Source organism: Heterodontus francisci, chromosome 46, assembly GCF_036365525.1.
Source record: "Heterodontus francisci isolate sHetFra1 chromosome 46, sHetFra1.hap1, whole genome shotgun sequence".
In the NCBI taxonomy this organism is placed as follows: domain Eukaryota; kingdom Metazoa; phylum Chordata; class Chondrichthyes; order Heterodontiformes; family Heterodontidae; genus Heterodontus; species Heterodontus francisci.
The window spans coordinates 13,312,519-13,330,355 of NC_090416.1; the positions used below are offsets into that span (position 1 = coordinate 13,312,519).

General features: G+C 51.4%; 1 protein-coding gene across 1 annotated transcript in view; it reads left to right on the forward strand.

Moving 5' to 3' along the window:
* pogzb (pogo transposable element derived with ZNF domain b) overlaps positions 1–4,795 on the forward strand; it is a 72,995-nt gene extending 68,200 nt beyond the window's left edge. The window contains exon 37 of the mRNA XM_068022706.1: positions 289–4,795. Coding sequence (XP_067878807.1) covers positions 289–2,539 — 2,251 coding nt within the window. The 3' untranslated portion in view covers positions 2,540–4,795. The remainder of the gene's footprint in view (positions 1–288) is intronic.
* Positions 4,796–17,837: the final 13,042 nt, after the last annotated feature.

The window sequence follows — 17,837 nt, forward strand, 5'->3', positions numbered from 1 at the left end:
CTTGCGTGGGTGGTCGTCTTCAGCCAGGGACTTGAAGACTGGGCGAGAGGGGGAGTTCCTGGTCATGGCGTCCTTTATTGGGTGAGGTGGAGGGTGGTGGGCAAAACGGTCACTGGAGCCCAGATCCTGTCTGAAGACGAATGGCTTGTCACAGATACTGCTTGAAATCGGGGAATGTTACTTAGCAGCAGTGGGGCGCTCCACATTTGTTTGTTCTCCCAATTGAAATGTCGTGCAGAAAAAAATAAATATATCTATTCTGATTATTTCTTTTTCATACTCCCGTAGGCCTCAGAAAATCAAAACTGTAAGACTGAGCACTGTCTGCTCCACTAGCTACATCAATGCAAAGGTCAGTTCCCCTGCTCCAGTTGCCAGCTCGCCACCAGTTCCGAGCGCTGCCAGTGACCATAAAGAGAGTTTGAGTCCTGTATACATCTCTGAGGATAAAAAGAGTTCAAGTCCTGTGAACATCACACAGGATAAAAAGAGTTCGAGTCCTGTATACATCTCTGAGGATAAAAACAGTTCGAGTCCTGTGTACATCTCTGAGGATAAAAACAGTTCGAGTCCTGTGAACATCACACAGGATAAAAACAGTTCGAGTCCTGTGTACATCTCTGAGGATAAAAACAATTCGAGTCCTGTATACATCTCTGAGGATAAAAACAATTCGAGTCCTGTGTACACCTCTGAGAGTAAAAACAGTTCGAGTCCTGTATACATCTCTGAAGATAAAAACAGTTCGAGTCCTGTGTATATCTCTGAGGATAAAAACAGTTCGAGTCCTGTATACATCTCTGAGGATAAAAAGAGTTCGAGTCCTGTATACATCTCTGAGGATAAAAAGAGTTCGAGTCCTGTATACATCTCTGAGGATAAAAAGAGTTCGAGTCCTGTATACATCTCTGAGGATAAAAAGAGTTCGAGTCCTGTATACATCTCTGAGGATAAAAAGAGTTCGAGTCCTGTATACATCTCTGAGGATAAAAAGAGTTCGAGTCCTGTATACATCTCTGAGGATAAAAAGAGTTCGAGTCCTGTATACATCTCTGAGGATAAAAAGAGTTCGAGTCCTGTATACATCTCTGAGGATAAAAAGAGTTCGAGTCCTGTATACATTGCGGAGGATAAAAACAATTCGAGTCCTGTATACATTGAAGAGGAGAGCGAGTTGCCTCAGAGAGAAGATGATTCTGAGAGTCAGCACAGAGATTTGCCGGCAAGGAGGAAATCTTTGTCCGAGGATGAATTCAAAGTGGTGCTGCACACCTTGTGCTGCGGCATGCAGTCTGCAACAGAACAGTACCACAAGTCTCGGAGCCAGGTGGAGCAGTGGCTGAACGAGTGCGCGCAGCACCTCGATCTGTTGAGTGTTGGCGGTGATGCTGGAGCCCCTCTCCTCTCCGCGGAGGCCGAGGAGCAGCTGGTCGAGTGGGTCCTGGTGCAGAGGGAGCAGCAGCTCCCCCTCACCGAAGAGACCTTTGTCCAGAAGCTCTTTGAGCTCCTGGGTTCCCAGGGCCCCGGCCTGGCTGACGTCTGCCTGTGGGCAGTGGGCTTCCTCCTGCGACACAACCTCATTGCCTACGCCAAAATCACCGTCGCACGCAAGCTGCCGAGAGAGATGGAGGAGAACATCCAGAGCTTTGTCGAGTTTGCTCAGCGGCAGATCACTGGGCGGGACTTTCCACATCGTATGATTGCCAACATGGACGAGATCCCAATTTTCCTCGACCCGGAATCTCTGCAGCAGCCTGAGGGTGCCCTGGGGGGCCTTGGGGTGACTGGAACTGGGCAGCCACAGTTTGTGATCATCTTCACCATACTGGCAGATGGCAACCTGCTGCCGACCATGGTCTTCTCCAGGGGCGGCTTGCCGTCTTGGCTGAAGGTGCCAGCTGGCATCCTCCTGGAGGTGAAGGAGACTGGGCACAGCCAAGCTGAGGTGTTGAAATTGTGGCTCGCCAAAGTGTGGCAGAAGCACGTGGCCGTGCCGTACAGCAAGAGCATGCTGGTCCTGGACAGTTTCCGCCAGCACATGTCGGACGATTTTATTGACTATCTCAGCCGCTGCAGCTCCCTGCCCCTAGTCATCCCAGGGGGCTGCACCTCCAGGATCCAACCCCTCGACATGTGCATCAGCCAGACCTTCAGGAACTTCCTGCAGAAGCGCTGGGCCGAGTACGTCCGGGAGGCCAAGTGTTACCGGGATGTGTACGGCGACGTGCTGCAGTCCCTCCTCAACTGGGTGGCCGAGGCGATTGAGTTCATTGGCGCCAACGCTGACATCGTGCAGCAGTCCTTCCTGGTGGCCAGCGTGCTGCCGGGGCCCAACGGCCACCCAACGTCGGTGCAGCAGAAGGCCGAGGTGCAGGAGGAGCTCGTGAGCTTCCTGCAGGAGCAGCTGGAGCTGAGCGGGAAGGTGGAGGAGTGCGACAACATGCCCTCCGTGGCCATTGACCCCAAGTTGCTGACGAAGCTGTTTGAGGCAGACAGTGACGCAGAATCCTTCTACGGTTTCCAGGAGAACGATCTGTAAATAATTGCCGGCGCCGACTGTTCTCCTTTTTCCAGACGGGCCGGGAGGGGTTAAATTGCCAGTCGTGCGCACTGCGGTAAGGATGAGCCACGCGCGAGATCTTTCAAGGTTGCGTTTACATAGAGATAGCGGCCGATTGGTTCCTCACCAGATGAGAGGCAAGGACAATGCCGCTGCCGACCGGCGTGTGCCGATCTTCAGGTTTCCCATTCTTTCCTCCGGGTGGCACGGACGATACCAGCTGGAGGCTGTGCCAGTGCCAAGAGGAAGAGGGCAAAGCATTTCCCTCCCGGACTGATTCTGCCAGTGTGATGCAAGATGGGCGTCTGGTCACGAGGGGGGGTTGCGGGAAATGTATGTTTTATATAAAAACCATGATGTTGGCGGGTGAACAGTCAGCGTGATATTCCTGTCCCTCTGCTTTTGCAGCGCAGGCCTGTGACTTTAAACAGCCTCGCACCTCCGCTGAAATACCAGACCGAGGAATGTCACCTGATTACGTTAAGCATTTGCCTAGGTTACCCTGTTATGTTTTTCCTGTGAGGGAGTGGTAGAATATCCCTCAAATTGGTTTTATCCTGGGCATCCCTCGATTTGGTGAAAAAATCCAGGATGTTTTCATTAATTTCTCAGCTGATGGTACAGTCGTCGAGTTTAGGATGAACCGAGGTGACTTGAGTCATTGTCAACCCTGATCCCCTGCGCAGTCAGATCCTGACTGATCCGACCAAAATCTCCTCACTCCCAGTGGTTAACAGACACTATGGCAGGGTGGTGAGGGGGTTCTTTAACGATGGCAATCCCACGGGAGAGTGGCACCCAAACCCAACCAGTTCCCTCACGGGTGGATCAGGTAAAAGATGCTCCTTAGGATTATAGGGCAGTCGCAACATATGCAGGGGGAGTGATCCTGGAGCGCATCAGGGACGATGTTGGTTGGCAGTTGGCTCATCGAGACAGCTGGTTTAAGCAGTTGGGGACGTGCCTGCTTTAGACTGGCAGGGGGGCACCTTGCCATAGCGCCGCAGTGATTGGTAACTTCGTGTATAAGGAATCCTAGCCACGTCACTCTCTGTGATTCCCTACTCCCCTTTCCGAACCAGTGTTGACTCTTGCTTGGGACTTGCAGGAACAGTTTGTTGATCAGCATGTCCACGTGCACACTGAGAACGCCATCTCTACAGTAACTAGCAGTGAAATTTGGGACCTTCCTGGTCCATAGGCTACTCTGGATAAAGCTTATAATCTTGCCCTTTTCCCGAACACCCGTCGATTAAAGCCCATGGGGGGGGAGTCTGTGCGAATCAACTCCCTCAGCAATGTTTTCAATTTGGCAACTAAATTTTGATTTTTGTTTTTTATGAGTGTACTGCCAGATGGATAAACATCCGGGAGCTGATCATTAAACTTGGCGCAGGAATAACTGACTGTTCACAGAGCAAAACGCCAACAAAGCACGGAGTCCAGTTGTCAGCCGCCCAAGGTGTGTTCTGGCAGGTACTCACTGCTGGGACTTCTTCCTTTTGGCTGTTAGCTGGGTCTTGTGGAATTTACTTCCTTGAAGTAGCTAATTGCAATTCCCTCACTGTCCCCCTCCCCACCCCCACCTTGGTAACCTTCCCTTCCGCAGGCTAGGGAGGAGGTGAATCATTCATGGTTCCTGCTCCCCAAACGTACAGCAGAACCGCGAGTTCATTGTTAAGACTTGGGTGATGCCCACTGCAGTCAAACAGCCAGGGACAGGTTTCTGAGCTCACAGGTGGAGAATAACCTTTTTTTCCAAAAAAAACCATATATATCCAGCACTTGTGCGCCCGTCTCCCAGCAAAAAAAAAGGCAGGAGGGGGAGGGAACAGTCTGGAAGGAAATTTGGACTTTTGAAAATAAGTTTGTGGAAACATTGAAGTCGTCTTTAGCTCGGTAGATTTGATTCGGTCGATTGACGGTCGGTGCGGGGCGGAGTGACCTTCAGGACACAATTTATTTTTAAGAAAGAGGGTTTAGTTTGAGCCCCCTAAATGCAGACTCGGCATAGTTTCGGAGAGGGAAGACAGTGTCGGTGAACTGTACTTGGGACAGAGGCTGCAGCCTCTGCGTGTTGACTACTTTACGGAGGAGCTAGATTGCGGAGTGCACCCTGTGCGAATACAGCAATACGAAATTTTCCTAAAGCAGATATTCTACGAGTGTATAATGTATTTTTAATCTCCGATCAGTTATTTTGCCACAGTTGTAAATAATTCATGTATATAAGGATCAGTGTTGTTTTTTTTTTCCTGCTTTTTTTTTTTAATTAATGTAAACGAGCAACTCGGCGATTTAAGCAAAACGGGATTGCGTCCGACAACAGGACAAGTGAGACACCTCAGCCACATCCCACCGGTTGATGCCAAGGCTGCGATACGGCCAGCTGGCAGTGGGTGTTAAAATGCAGGCCGGGATCTCAATCGAAGAAGGGGGTTAGTGAGGAACGTTGTGCCCAGCCTGCACTGCCCGAGGGTTATAAATCGGATAAAGCCCCCTCTCCGCCGCCCCCCCCCCCCTCCCCCGATCGCTGATCTCCACTGGGGAATGGGCAAGGGACTGGGTCAGGTTCTGCTGCGATGCTTTTCACTGTCACGCTGCTGCCCTTGGGGAATGGCGTCTGTTCCGGGCGTACTGCAGCGGTGAGGAGGAAGAGAGAGAATTGGATGGGGCCAGGGGGCATGGGACAGACTGGGGACATTCTGTCTCTCTTCGCTCCCTCCTGTTGCACTGCCACTTGACAACCAGGCTGAAATTGGACACTGACCCTGACGGGACAACGACAGTGAATGGAGTCTCAGCTGAGGCTTTGATGGAAGGTTGGGGTTGCTCCAGGTGGGGCACAGTGCACCCAGGGCCACCTGCTATGGTTTTGGGCTTCTCTACCTTTCCTTGAAACAGCAAGGGTCAGGAAGCATTGGGAGTTTTAAATACTGACTGTTTGAAGAAGGGAACGGGCCGATTAAACACATTGAATGCCGAAGGTAGGGTCAAGGCTTGGTGCTGAGATGGGAGGAGTTGAAAATAGTCTTCAGGGTGGCTACAATTGGCTCCGTTCCCAAGGAAAGCTTGAGATTGTCTTAGAATAGCCCCAGCAAATGTGTTTGACATCCACTCCTCATTACACTGTTGTAGGATGAAGGATTTCACAGCTGAACCTTTGTGTGGTTTATTTTCTCCAGTTGGTTAACACATTGGTGGCAAAATTCCCAGGTCCACTAATTAATCCCCTCTAGTTTAAGCAGGAAGAGTATGGCACGAAAGTGATAAACCAGCACAACTGGTGGCTCATCAGAACAGGGGGAGGCCATTCAGCCCCTCGAGCCTGTTCCACCGTTCAGTGAGATCACTGCTGATCTGTATCTTAACTCCATCTCCCCGCCTTGGTCTCATAACCCTTAACCCAACAAAAATCTATCAATCAGTTTGAACCTTAGTGATGCACATTCACTGAGACCTGGTGAGCCGCAGTCAGCTGCCTCTCCCAACAGGACAGAGAGGGAGAAACCACTCAGTCAGGCTGACTGAAGAGTGGTTCACAATGTTTTCCGAAGGCCTGGTGACAGGGTTCCAGCTACCTGGGTAGGGTAAGGGAAGTTCAAGGGGGTGTAGAGGAGTAATGCAGCTATCCCAGGTGACTCAGTAGAAGCAATATTCTGTGGAACTGTGCGATCAGATTTGATCCATTCTTTGTATGGAGTTTGGCTTACGTCAGCTGTGGAGAGGGTGGTGGTGGTGGGGGGGGGGGGGGGGGGGAAGAGCTACATTTACCCTCCCAGGTAGCAGTGGAGGAGAAGCTGAGTCATTCAGCAATCCTAGTCCTGACCACTGGTTTCCTAGATGAGGACAGCCTCAAGACAGCACCAGTGGAGGCCATTCTCCCCATCAGGCCCCTGCTGGCTCTTGTGTTATGTTAAATCTGTGTCCTCTAGTTACCGACCCTCCTGTCAGTGGGGACAGTTTCTCCTATCCATTCTCATCAGGGCTTTCATTTCGTGCTCATCGCCCTTACCCCAAAGACTTGAGTAAACTGCCCGGGTTTACAAATCTAGGGCGAGTTGCGGGAGGGAAGCTTCAACCACATCCCAGCACCAAATCAGTCGGTGCCTTTCAGGAGAGGAAAAGTTACATAACCCTAGGGCGTCCTCCCTCTTGAAGTACGTTTATCGTGGGTTACTGGGCTGTGCTCCGGTAAGTAAACTCTTGTTTATTTCTGTCTCTGCTCTGTCGTGGGCCTTCAGTACCAACGACGCACCCGTCTCCCAGCCAACTCTTGCCTCTTCTGTGCTCCTCGCCCATCAGCGAATCACGGCTGCGATTCAGCATTGCAAATTTTTAATTAACTCACGGGGTTGGGAGGGGGAAATCTAATCTGGTGGATCCCATTCCTTGCTTTAAAAGAAATTGTCGAGGGAGCAGTCCTTTTTTTTTTTACACAGAAGTGTGGGAGTATACCGATTTCAAAAGGACATGTGTATAGATCATCATTGGGGCTGTGTCCCTGTATATTGTGGTTCAAAGCAGCCACTTTAACATTAGCACCTATTCTGAGGTGCCCTGTTTGTTACCTTAAATATATAGCACGACTGCATTAAGTAGTTTGGAAGAGGGAAATTATAAGCTATTTTTTATTACTGTTGACAGTTATGAAGGGAAAGCGAGCTTTTCATGTGTTTTACAACCCTCTTTTTTTTTTGTAATTTGAGGTTGATGTCGGGGGGGTTTAGTTGCGAGATTAATGTGGGAGCCGTGTGGGATCTCAGTGTGAGCCCCCCCCCCCCCCCCCCCCCCCCGGACTCCCGCATGCTCTGTCTTGCCTCTTTAAGAGCATTTGTGTGTTTAAATAGCAGCTTTAGTTTTTGTTCCATATTGACATTCCCGCCCCCTCCTTGTGCGCTGATACCTGGGTGCAGTTAGCGAGAGGCAGGGGTGATTGGGTAGGAGGGTGGGTGTGGGGGTGTGGGGTGGGGAAATAGTTGAGGGGGGGGGGGGGGGGTGCGGAGAGAGAAGGGAAGGAAGCTCTCTCCAAGCTCAAGGCTGGATGGGAGATTCTGTCCTCGGCATCAGCCCCAGCGCGATTCTTCGTCATATTATGAAATAAAATCTTAGTTTTTAATAAAAAAAGATTTAGTCGCGGTTTGTTCAGCAGCCGCCATTGGTTTTTCTGCAGCGTAACCTGGTGTTTGATAACTTGCATGGAATGCTGTAACTTTTCAATTTGTGTCACTGACTTTGTTTACGTTTGACCCTTCACCCCAGTTGCTTTGTAAGCATTCACAAAATACAGTGTACCTGTAATTGAGAAAGTGACAAGGAAATAAAAGTTGTTTTTTTAAAAAAACACATTTCTATAAACTATAATCCGACTGGTTGTGGAGTATTGTTTTAAAGTTAGCTTTTTTTTTTATAAATGTCCAGAGAGCTGGTTGAAAAGTGCTAGAAATACACAGGAAGTCTCTCAGCATCAGAATGAGAGAGAGTTTGGAGTTTGATACTTCACCTGGGGCCCACAGTTATGTTTTGGGGATGTCTTTTTAGCCTTTCCCCATTGTTTGTTTGTTTGTTAGTTGCTTGGCCGGTATATGGCTCCCCATGACTGGGGCACTCGCACCCTCCCCCAAGAGACCCTCCGTTACCGATGGAGGGGCTGTGATCTGGATTGCTGCTCGGTTTCCTGGCCACAGTGGAGGTGGGTCAGCTCAGCTGTTGGCTGGACCTTGGTAAGGGTCACCAACCCTGGTAGATGCCGAGAGGCTGGAGATTGGAGAATTAGTGGGTGGGTGTGTGGGGGGGGGGGGGGGGGTTCACAGTCTCGGGATCAGGGGTCGGTCATTCAGGACTGAGCCGAGGAGAAATTTCTTTAGTCGGAGGGTTGTGAACCTTTGGAATTCTCTAGCCCGGACAGCTGCGGATGCTCCGTCATTGAGTATATTCAAGACAGAGATCCATTTAGATTTTTGAACACGCAAGGGAATGAGGGGGTGGATATGGGGACAGGGCGGGGAAGTGGAGTTGAATGGCGGAGCAGACTCGAAGGGCCGAATGGCCTCCCGCTCCTGTATCGCTGTGGCTTCAGAGACGTAACCTCAGCAAAGGGGGCATACAAAGGAAATAAACACTTGGGAGCCCAGCGTCTCTCAAGGCGTTGACCTTGACCATGGGGCTAAGTCATTGATTCTCAGCTGTGTTGGCGGGGAGGCGAGCAGCAGAATCCCACCCTCCTGGTCCCCACTGCCCGTTTACACACCTCCCTCTCCATCAGATTGGTCATTGATTAGAACCCTTCTTTGCTGCAGACTTGATCCTTTTGCACATTTTGACTCTTCTCAAAGCTTTAACGATGGGAACCAGTCCCCCCCCCCCAAAAAATACATTGGAATATTGACAATTTTGACTGTCTGTACCAGTTTCCATCCGGTGAGTGGAAGTGTTCCAGAGGAGATCTGGATTTGATCACCGCCCACAGTGGGAGGATTGAATTTTGGAACACCCTGTTGCAGGGGAATTTCAGCCGCCGTGTTCCTGAAACGAGACACTTGATTGCGATGAGGATTTGGAGCACTCGCCGGCGTTAGTAAACATTTCCCCCTTCACACTTGAAGAATGTGTGTTCCTGGATACTGAGAGCCGTCAGCAGTCCTGAAAATCAGTCACCGTTATCTGGAGAGAAGATTGGGGAGTAACTAAGAGAATCACTCTCACATGGAGCACTGTACTGCTTGGTAACTAAATACATGGCTGCCTATGGTTTGTGCATTCACAGCTATCCCAGATTGTTCTGCTTTTGTGTTGAATAAGACTCCTACTGATACAACTATAAGCATACAAAAGTAACATCCTGTGCACGACCAGCTGGTCCAACAATCCTGCCCCACACTCGAGCTGATTAGAGCATTGTGACTACACTTCTAAACCCTGCTGGAAGAGCAGTCCCAGTTCCAATAAGGGAACCATGCTTCTCTGACTCCCTGAGGCGCTCAGAAACCAGTCCAGGAGATCACAGGGTCCAGGGGCGTTGTCTCCAAAGACACCCTACCGTATGATGTGATGTGATGTCTGCACAAGTCCAGAACACGTCCGGCTCCCTCCTGTAAGGCAGGACCCTCCAGCAGCTCGTTCCTGAGACTTCCCAACAGGAATCCGGTTTTGAGTAACCTGAACAGTCCGCGGGTGGAATTCCTGGTGGCGCAGCGCGTTTTTAAAGAGCTGCAGCAGCTCGCCGTTTAAGGAGGAGGGTATAGTGGCAGCTGGAAGGTGGACAATTCATTGTTGCAGGCTTTTCTCGTGCTGAAGACTTGGTGATCTTGGTGCAGTAGTTGCATCAAAGGAAGGTGTCCTGCCTCGTTACCTTCCAGTAAAGGTACAGTTGGAATTTATATGGGCGGGAGATCACCCAGGTCCCTTAGATATGGTGCGGTGTAGTGGTTATATTGCTGGGCTACTAATCCACAGAATATGGGTTCGAATCCCACCACGGCAGCTGGGGAATTAAAATTCAATTAATTAAATAAATCTGCAATAATAAGCTTATCTCAGTAATGGATTGTTGTAAAAACCCAACTGGTTCACTAATGTCCCTTTAGGGAAGGAAATCTGCTGTCATTACCTGGTCTGGCCTACGTGTGACTCCAGACCCACAGGGATGTGGTTGACTCTTAACTGCCCTCTGACATGATGCTACACAATGGCTCATCACCACCCTTCCCTCGTTTATACAATACTGGCCTTGCCAGTGACACCCACTTTTCAAAATGAGGAAAGTGTTTACCAGCATTAGGAGAGAGGTAGCTGTGTGATGGAAGGCTCTTTTGATTTTTGCTCCAGTTAACGTTTGACATCTCCTGGAGGGAAAGGCAGTTGCCCTTCAGAACATTCTGAAAGCAACCTTTCCCATCTACCTCAGGCAACAACTTGCATTTGTATAGCACCTTTAGCCTAGTAAAACGCCCCCGAGCTGCTTCAAAGGAGCGTTACCAAACAAAATTTGAGCCCGAGCCACGTCAGGCGATATTAGGGGACAGGCGACCAAAAGCTCGGTCAAAGAGGTCAGTTTTAAGGGGCGTCTTAAAGGAGGAGAGAGAGGCGGAGGGAGTTCCAGAGCTCAGGGCCCCCCAGGCAGCTGAAGGCACGGCTGCTAATGGTGGAGCGATGGGAATCGGGGGATGTGCGAGAGACCGGAATCGGAGGAGCGCAGAGATCTCGGAGGGTTGCAGGGGCTGGAGGAGGTTACAGAGATGGGGAGGGGTTGTAAGGGCTGGAGGAGGTTACAGAGATGGGGAGGGTTGTAGGGGCTGGAGGAGGTTACCGAGATAGGGAGGGTTGTAGGGGCTGGAGGAGGTTACAGAGATGGGGAGCATTGTAGGGGCTGGAGGAGGTTACCGAGATGGGGAGGGTTGTCGGGGCTGGAGGAGGTTACCGAGATGGGGAGGGTTGTAGGGGCTGGAGGAGGTTACAGAGATGGGGAGGGATGTAGGGGCTGGAGGAGGTTACAGAGATGGGGAGGGTTGTAGGGGCTGGAGGAGGTTACCGAGATGGGGAGGGTTGTAGGGGCTGGAGGAGGTTACAGAGATGGGGAGGGTTGTAGGGGCTGGAGGAGGTTACAGAGATGGGGAGGGGTGTAGGGGCTGGAGGAGGTTACAGAGATGGGGTGGGGTTGTCGGGGCTGGAGGAGGTTACAGAGATGGGGAGGGTTGTCGGGTCTGGAGGAGGTTACAGAGATGGGGAGGGTTGTAGGGGCTGGAGGAGGTTACAGAGATGGGGAGGGGTTGTAAGGGCTGGAGGAGGTTACAGAGATGGGGAGGGTTGTAGGGGCTGGAGGAGGTTACCGAGATAGGGAGGGTTGTAGGGGCTGGAGGAGGTTACAGAGATGGGGAGCATTGTAGGGGCTGGAGGAGGTTACCGAGATGGGGAGGGTTGTCGGGGCTGGAGGAGGTTACCGAGATGGGGAGGGTTGTAGGGGCTGGAGGAGGTTACAGAGATGGGGAGGGATGTAGGGGCTGGAGGAGGTTACAGAGATGGGGAGGGTTGTAGGGGCTGGAGGAGGTTACCGAGATGGGGAGGGTTGTAGGGGCTGGAGGAGGTTACAGAGATGGGGAGGGTTGTAGGGGCTGGAGGAGGTTACAGAGATGGGGAGGGTTGTAGGGGCTGGAGGAGGTTACAGAGATGGGGAGGGGTGTAGGGGCTGGAGGAGGTTACAGAGATGGGGTGGGGTTGTCGGGGCTGGAGGAGGTTACAGAGATGGGGAGGGTTGTCGGGTCTGGAGGAGGTTACAGAGATGGGGAGGGTTGTAGGGGCTGGAGGAGGTTACAGAGATGGGGTGAGGGAGGCCATGGAGAAATTTGAACGCAAGAATGAGAATTTTAAAATCTACGGTCCCTGATTCGTAATGGGTGCAAATTGGTGACTCTGCTAAAGTATTCCCACCTAGACGAGTGACAATTCTTCAGAGAGATGGACTGGAAGTTTTGTCATTTTGAGAAGGGTGATGATTGAAATTGCTGTTACATTTATTTAAGATTAAAAGTTTTTCAGTTGCTTTCTAGCCCAAACTTGGGTCTGATGGATGGTGCAGTCTGCCAGGTTCCAATGACTTGGATCACGGGACACGTATGATAAATTTCAGTAAGGCTGATTGTAATGGCAGGTGTTTGCTGTTTGACCCCTGGACTCTCTGCACTTAGTGGCAGGTAAAGATACACTTTTAAACATGCACTCCCTCACCCACTGACGCACAGTGGCAGCAGTGTGTACCATCTACAAAATGCACTGCGGCAACGCGCCAACACCTCTTAGACAGCCCCTTCCAAACCCACGACCTCTCCCACCTAGAAGGACAGGGACAGCAGATACATGGGAACACCACCACCTGCAAGTTCCCCTCCAAGCCACGTACCATCCTGACTTGGAACTATATCGGCCGTTCCTTCACTGTCACTGGGTCAAAATCCTGGAACTCCCTTCCTAACAGCACTGTGGGTGTACCTACCCCACATGGACTGCAGCGGTTCAAGAAGGCAGCTCACCACCACCTTCTCGAGGGGCAATTAGGGACGGGCAATAAATGCTGGCCTGGCCAGTGACACTCGGGGCTTGAGAATGGATAAAAGTGCATTAGGCTTTGTTGGAGATCCAAGACTTTATTGGAAATGATGCTGAACCCAAAGAGAATAAAACTCCAAGTGGCCAGTTAGATGCAAGTCCCCTTCCTTTCCCTGGTGTCAGGTTAGTGTTTCATCGTTTTTTCTCTCTCTCTAGGCCGTGTCCTCGTTGTCCAAAGGTTGCCCACGATGGGGCAAGGCAAGGAAGCAGGCCTCAGCTGGTCCGGGGATTGAACCTGCGTTCCTGGCGTTTATTCTGCACCACACTCCGGCCATCGATGCTGACTTGACCCCTGCTTCCATTGTTCCAGAGCTGTCAACTGTGCCACTTTTTTTTTTAAACGCTGGGGGCTGTGACCTGTGGACTATTTGGCAGCAGGAGGCATCATAGGCAAACCTAGGCCTATCTTCAGTCGCAGGCACTCCCCTCACCAACACCACCCCCCCCCCCCCCCCCACCACCACCCCCACCCCTCACCACTTCCCTGCCACACTATATCGTGCTTTTTGAAAAAAGTTGGGAGATTAATGATTTGGCTTTAACTCCCAAGATCAAGATCTGTTTGGGCCCCGTCTGCATTCACAGGTGGATCAGACAGAGACGTTTGAAGGGTGGGTTTTGGGGGGTTTTGATTTTTCAGTATATGACCGTCCACAAGGTGGAGCCATCCACCACACTTGAGCTTAAATATTTTTTAAAACCCAGCAACTGGGCTTCGTGGGTTGTCCTGGCGTCTTAACACCCAAAAAAAAACTCGCAGCAATCCCTTTGTGTATTTGTGACAGCCGAAGGGTTTCCTGGAAAGGGAAGGAAAACTTTAAACCTAGGGAGACAGGAGCAGGAGGCCACTTGACTCCCCTCAAGCCTGCTCCGCCACTCAGTCAGGTCATGGCTAATCTGTATCATAACTCTATCTCCCTGCCCTGGTTCCACAACCTTTAATCCCCTTAGCCAACAAAAATCTATCAATCTCAGTTTTGACAATTCCAATTGACGACCCTCCCCCAGCCTCGACAGCTTTTTGGGGAAAGAGTCCTGTAGATTTGACTCTCTCCTCCGTCCTCCTACTGTTTAATTCCAGTCTCAGTCACTTGAGGTAATAAGCGACAGAAACACTTGCATTTATAAAGCATCTTTTACAACCTCAGGACCTCCCCACCTGTTGTGCAGTCATTGAAGCCTCGTCACAGTTGTGATGCTGGAAACTCAACAGGTAAATTTTATGGACGGCAAGATCCCACAAAGAGGGAGTGCTGCACTGTCAGGGGTGCCATCTTTCGGAGGAGACGTTAAACCGAGGCCCCCATCTGCCCCTCTCGGGTGGATGTAAAAGATCCCACGGCTGCTATTGGAAGAAGGAGGGGGGCGATGGGGGGGGGGGGGGAGTTCTCCCTTGTGTCCTGGGGCCTATATTTATATTTCAACCGACATTAATAAAAAAATATCAGATGATCTGGGTCATTATCACATTGCTGTTGTGGGATCTTGCTGAGCGCAAATTGGTTGCCCTGCTTCTTGCATTACATTTCTAAAGTGCGTCATTGGCCGTAAATTGCTTTGGAGCATCCTGAGATGGTGAAAGACGCTACAGAAATGCAAGAACTTTTGTGCACTTTGAAGTAGGAATTACAGGATTGTGTTTTATTCATTCGTGGGATGTGGGCGTCTCTGGCAAAGCCAGCATTTATTGCCCCTTGAGAAGGTGGTGGTGAGCTGCCTTCTTGAACCGCTGCAGTCCATGTGGGGTAGGGACACCCACAGTGCTGTTAGGAAGGGAGTTCCAGGATTTTGACCCAGCGACAGTGAAGAAACGGTGATATCGTTCCAAGTCAGGATGGTGTGTGACTTGGATGGGAACTTGCAGGTGGTGGTGTTCCCATGCGTCTGCTGCCCTTGTCCTTCTAGTTGGTAGAGGTCGCGGGTTTGGAAGGTGCTGTCTAAGAGGTCTTGGTGAGTTGCTGCAGTGCATCTTGTAGATGGTACACACTGCTGCCACTGTGTGTCGGTGGTGGGGGGAGTGAATGTTTGTAGATGGGGTGTCAATCAAGCGGGCTGCTTTGTCCTGGATGGTGTCGAGCTTCTTGAGTGTTGTTGGAGCTGCACCCATCCAGGCAAGTGGAGAGTATTCCATCACACTCCTGACTTGTGCCTTGTAGATGGTGGACAGGCTTTGGGGAGTCAGGAGGTGAGTTACTCACTGCAGAATTCCCAGCCTCTGACCTGCTTTTGTAGCCATGGTATTTATATGGCTACTCCAGTTCAGTTTCTGGTTAATGGTAACCCCCAGGATGTTGATAGTGGGGGATTCAGTGATGGTAATGCCATTGAATGTCAAGGGGAGATGGTTAGATTCTCTCTTGTTTGAGATGGTTATTGCCTGGCACTTAATTGGCAGGTAACATGCCACATATCAGCCCAAGCCTGGATGTTGTCCAGATCTTGCTGTATCTGCGCATTGTGCAATCATCAAAGGACATCCCTACTTCTGACCTTATGATGGAGGAAAGCTCTGAAGATGGTTGGGCCTAGGACACTACCCTGAGGAACTCCTGCAGTGACATCCTAGGACTGAAATGATTGACCTCCAACAACCACAACCATCTTCCTTTGTGCTCGGTATGACTCCAGCCAGCGGAGGGTTTTCCCCTGATTCCCATTGACCTCAGTTTTGCTAGGGCTCCTTGATGCCATACTCGGTCAAATGCTGCCTTGATGTCGAGGGCAGTCATTCTCACCTCACCTGAAGAGTTCAGCTCTTTTGTCCATGTTTGAACCAAGGCTGTAATGAGGTCAGGAGCTGAGTGGCCCTGGCGGAACCCAAACTGAGCATCACTGAGCAGGTTATTGCTGAGCAAGGTGCCGCTCGATAGCACTGTCAACGACATCTTCCATCACTTAATTGATGATCGGGAGTAGACTGATGGGGCGGTAATTGGCCAGGTTGGATTTATCCTGTTTTTGTATACAGGACATACCTGGGCAATTCTCTACGCCAGTGTTGGCTGGGGCCGCGTCTAATTCTGGAGCACAGGTCTTCAGCACTATTGTCGGAATATTGTCAGGGCCCATAGCCTTTGCAGTATCTAGTGCCTTCAGTCGTTTCTTGATATCACGTGGAGTGAATCTGATTGGCTGAAGACTGGCATCTGGATAGTGATAAGGATTAAGAATTGGGCCTTTCTTTCTCTACCCTCCCCTCCTCCGAGCCCAGGGCTGCCCGGGCTAGGGGTAAAAATCCTTTCAGATTTGCCAGTTCAGCGTAGAGACGAGATTGAACCTGGCCCTTCCTGGTTATTGTGGTTTTACACTCTTCGGTGACACCTGTTCTATCATCACTGCCTAAACTGTCCCATAGCTATGAGATGGGATACAGTGATGGAGAGGGGGAGGGGGGGGGGGGGTAGTGGGTGGGGTTGGGTGTTGCTCCTTTTTTCCTTCCTTGCCCACTCCCTTACCCCCAAGATAGAGTCCTCCTACTTTTAATTCCATTGGCGGCCGTGCCTTCAACTGCCTGGGGGGCCCTAAGCTCTGGAATTCCCTCCCTAAACCTCTCCGCCCCTCTTCCTCCTCCCTGAAAACCGACCTCTCTGACCGAGCTTTCGGTCACCTGTCCCCTAACATCTCCTCATGTGGCTCGGGGGTCAGGCTTTGCCCGATAGCGCTCCCGCGAAACACCCCGGGATGTTTCTGGCGTGTTGAAGGCGCCATCTAAATGCACGTTGTTACAGGTGAGGCCTTTGTTCCTCAGCCAGACACGCACCGACAGACTCGTCGTCCTGGCCGCTGCAGCTTTGCCTGAGCTCTAAAGGCCAGAGTGAACTCTGTCCCTGTGGGAGTGAATCAGGGGATTATTAAGTGACTGCGCAACCCCCACCCCCCACCCCCCGCCACCCCCTCCCTCTATCCCCTCCCTCGGTGAGGCCTGTCTCTCGTTACACTCTGCATTAGGGTTGGATCTGGGTCCAATCTGACTTTCAGCAGGAATCCCTGCAGGTCACCTGTTAATTTGCATCTCCATTAGGCGACGTTAAAATCCCTCAGCCTACCGGGCCTGATTATTAGTGTCTTAGAGTTGGGTAATTAGCATTTTGCTGGACAGACGGGATTAGACCAGCCAATATTAGCCTCTCATTAAGAAGCTTTGAGCAGATCAGTGTGGGGGGAGGTGGGGTAGGGGGTCGAAGAGTTTTGTACATAACACCGTAGGCTGTGGAGAGATCTCACTCTAACGGCTTCTTAAAGAGATCAGCGTTGTTTTGTTTGGAAAGAGCAACCTACCTGCCAGTGGCTCAATGAGTGTAGGCAATGCCCAATGTGGTACTGAGGCAAACACAGCCAAGACATCCTTACTGGTTGTGCTGGTCTCGGAAATGACGGCTGGTGGCTGCCAGGAAGAGGGGAGTGCAGAGATGCCAGGCTGTGAAGCAACCCCAGCCGCCGACCCCCTCCCCAGCAGACGTTCACTCCATTCACTCGAGTGACTTGGAGGCCTGCTGGCCTCCATCTGAGGCTGAACTATGTGCGACCCCGGGGTCCTATTTGACCCCGGGACGAGCCTCTGGCCGCATATCCGCGCCGTCACCAACGCCACTTAATTCCACCTCCGTAACATGGCCCCTGCTCTCTCACTGCCTCAGCTCATCTGCTGAATCCCTCAGCCAGGCCTTTGTTAACCTCCAAACTGGACGATTCCAGCGCTCCCCTGGCTGGCCTCCCGCATTCTACCCTCTGTAAACATCAGCTCAGAAGTCAGCGGTCCCCATGTCCGAACTTGCACTGAGTCCCATTCACTCATCATCCCCACCCACTTCCCCCCCCCTCCCAGTGCTGGTTGACCTACACTGGCTCCCAGTCCAGCAACACCCTGATTTTAAAATTCTCGTCCTTGTTTTCGAACCCCTCCCTCATCTCTGTCACCTCCTCCAGCCCCCACAACCCTCCGAGATCTCTGCGCTCCTCCAATCCCGGGCCTCTCGCGCGTGGCCCCCCCCCCCCTCCGCCCCGCCGACTCCCATCGCTCCACCATTGGCGGCCGTGCCTTCAGCTGCCTGGGAGCTCTGGAATTCCCTCCCTAAACCTCTCCGCCTCTCTCTCTCTCCTCCTTTAAGACGCTCCTTAAAACCGACCTCTTTGACCGAGCTTTTGGTCGCCCGTCCCCTAATATCTCCTTACGTGT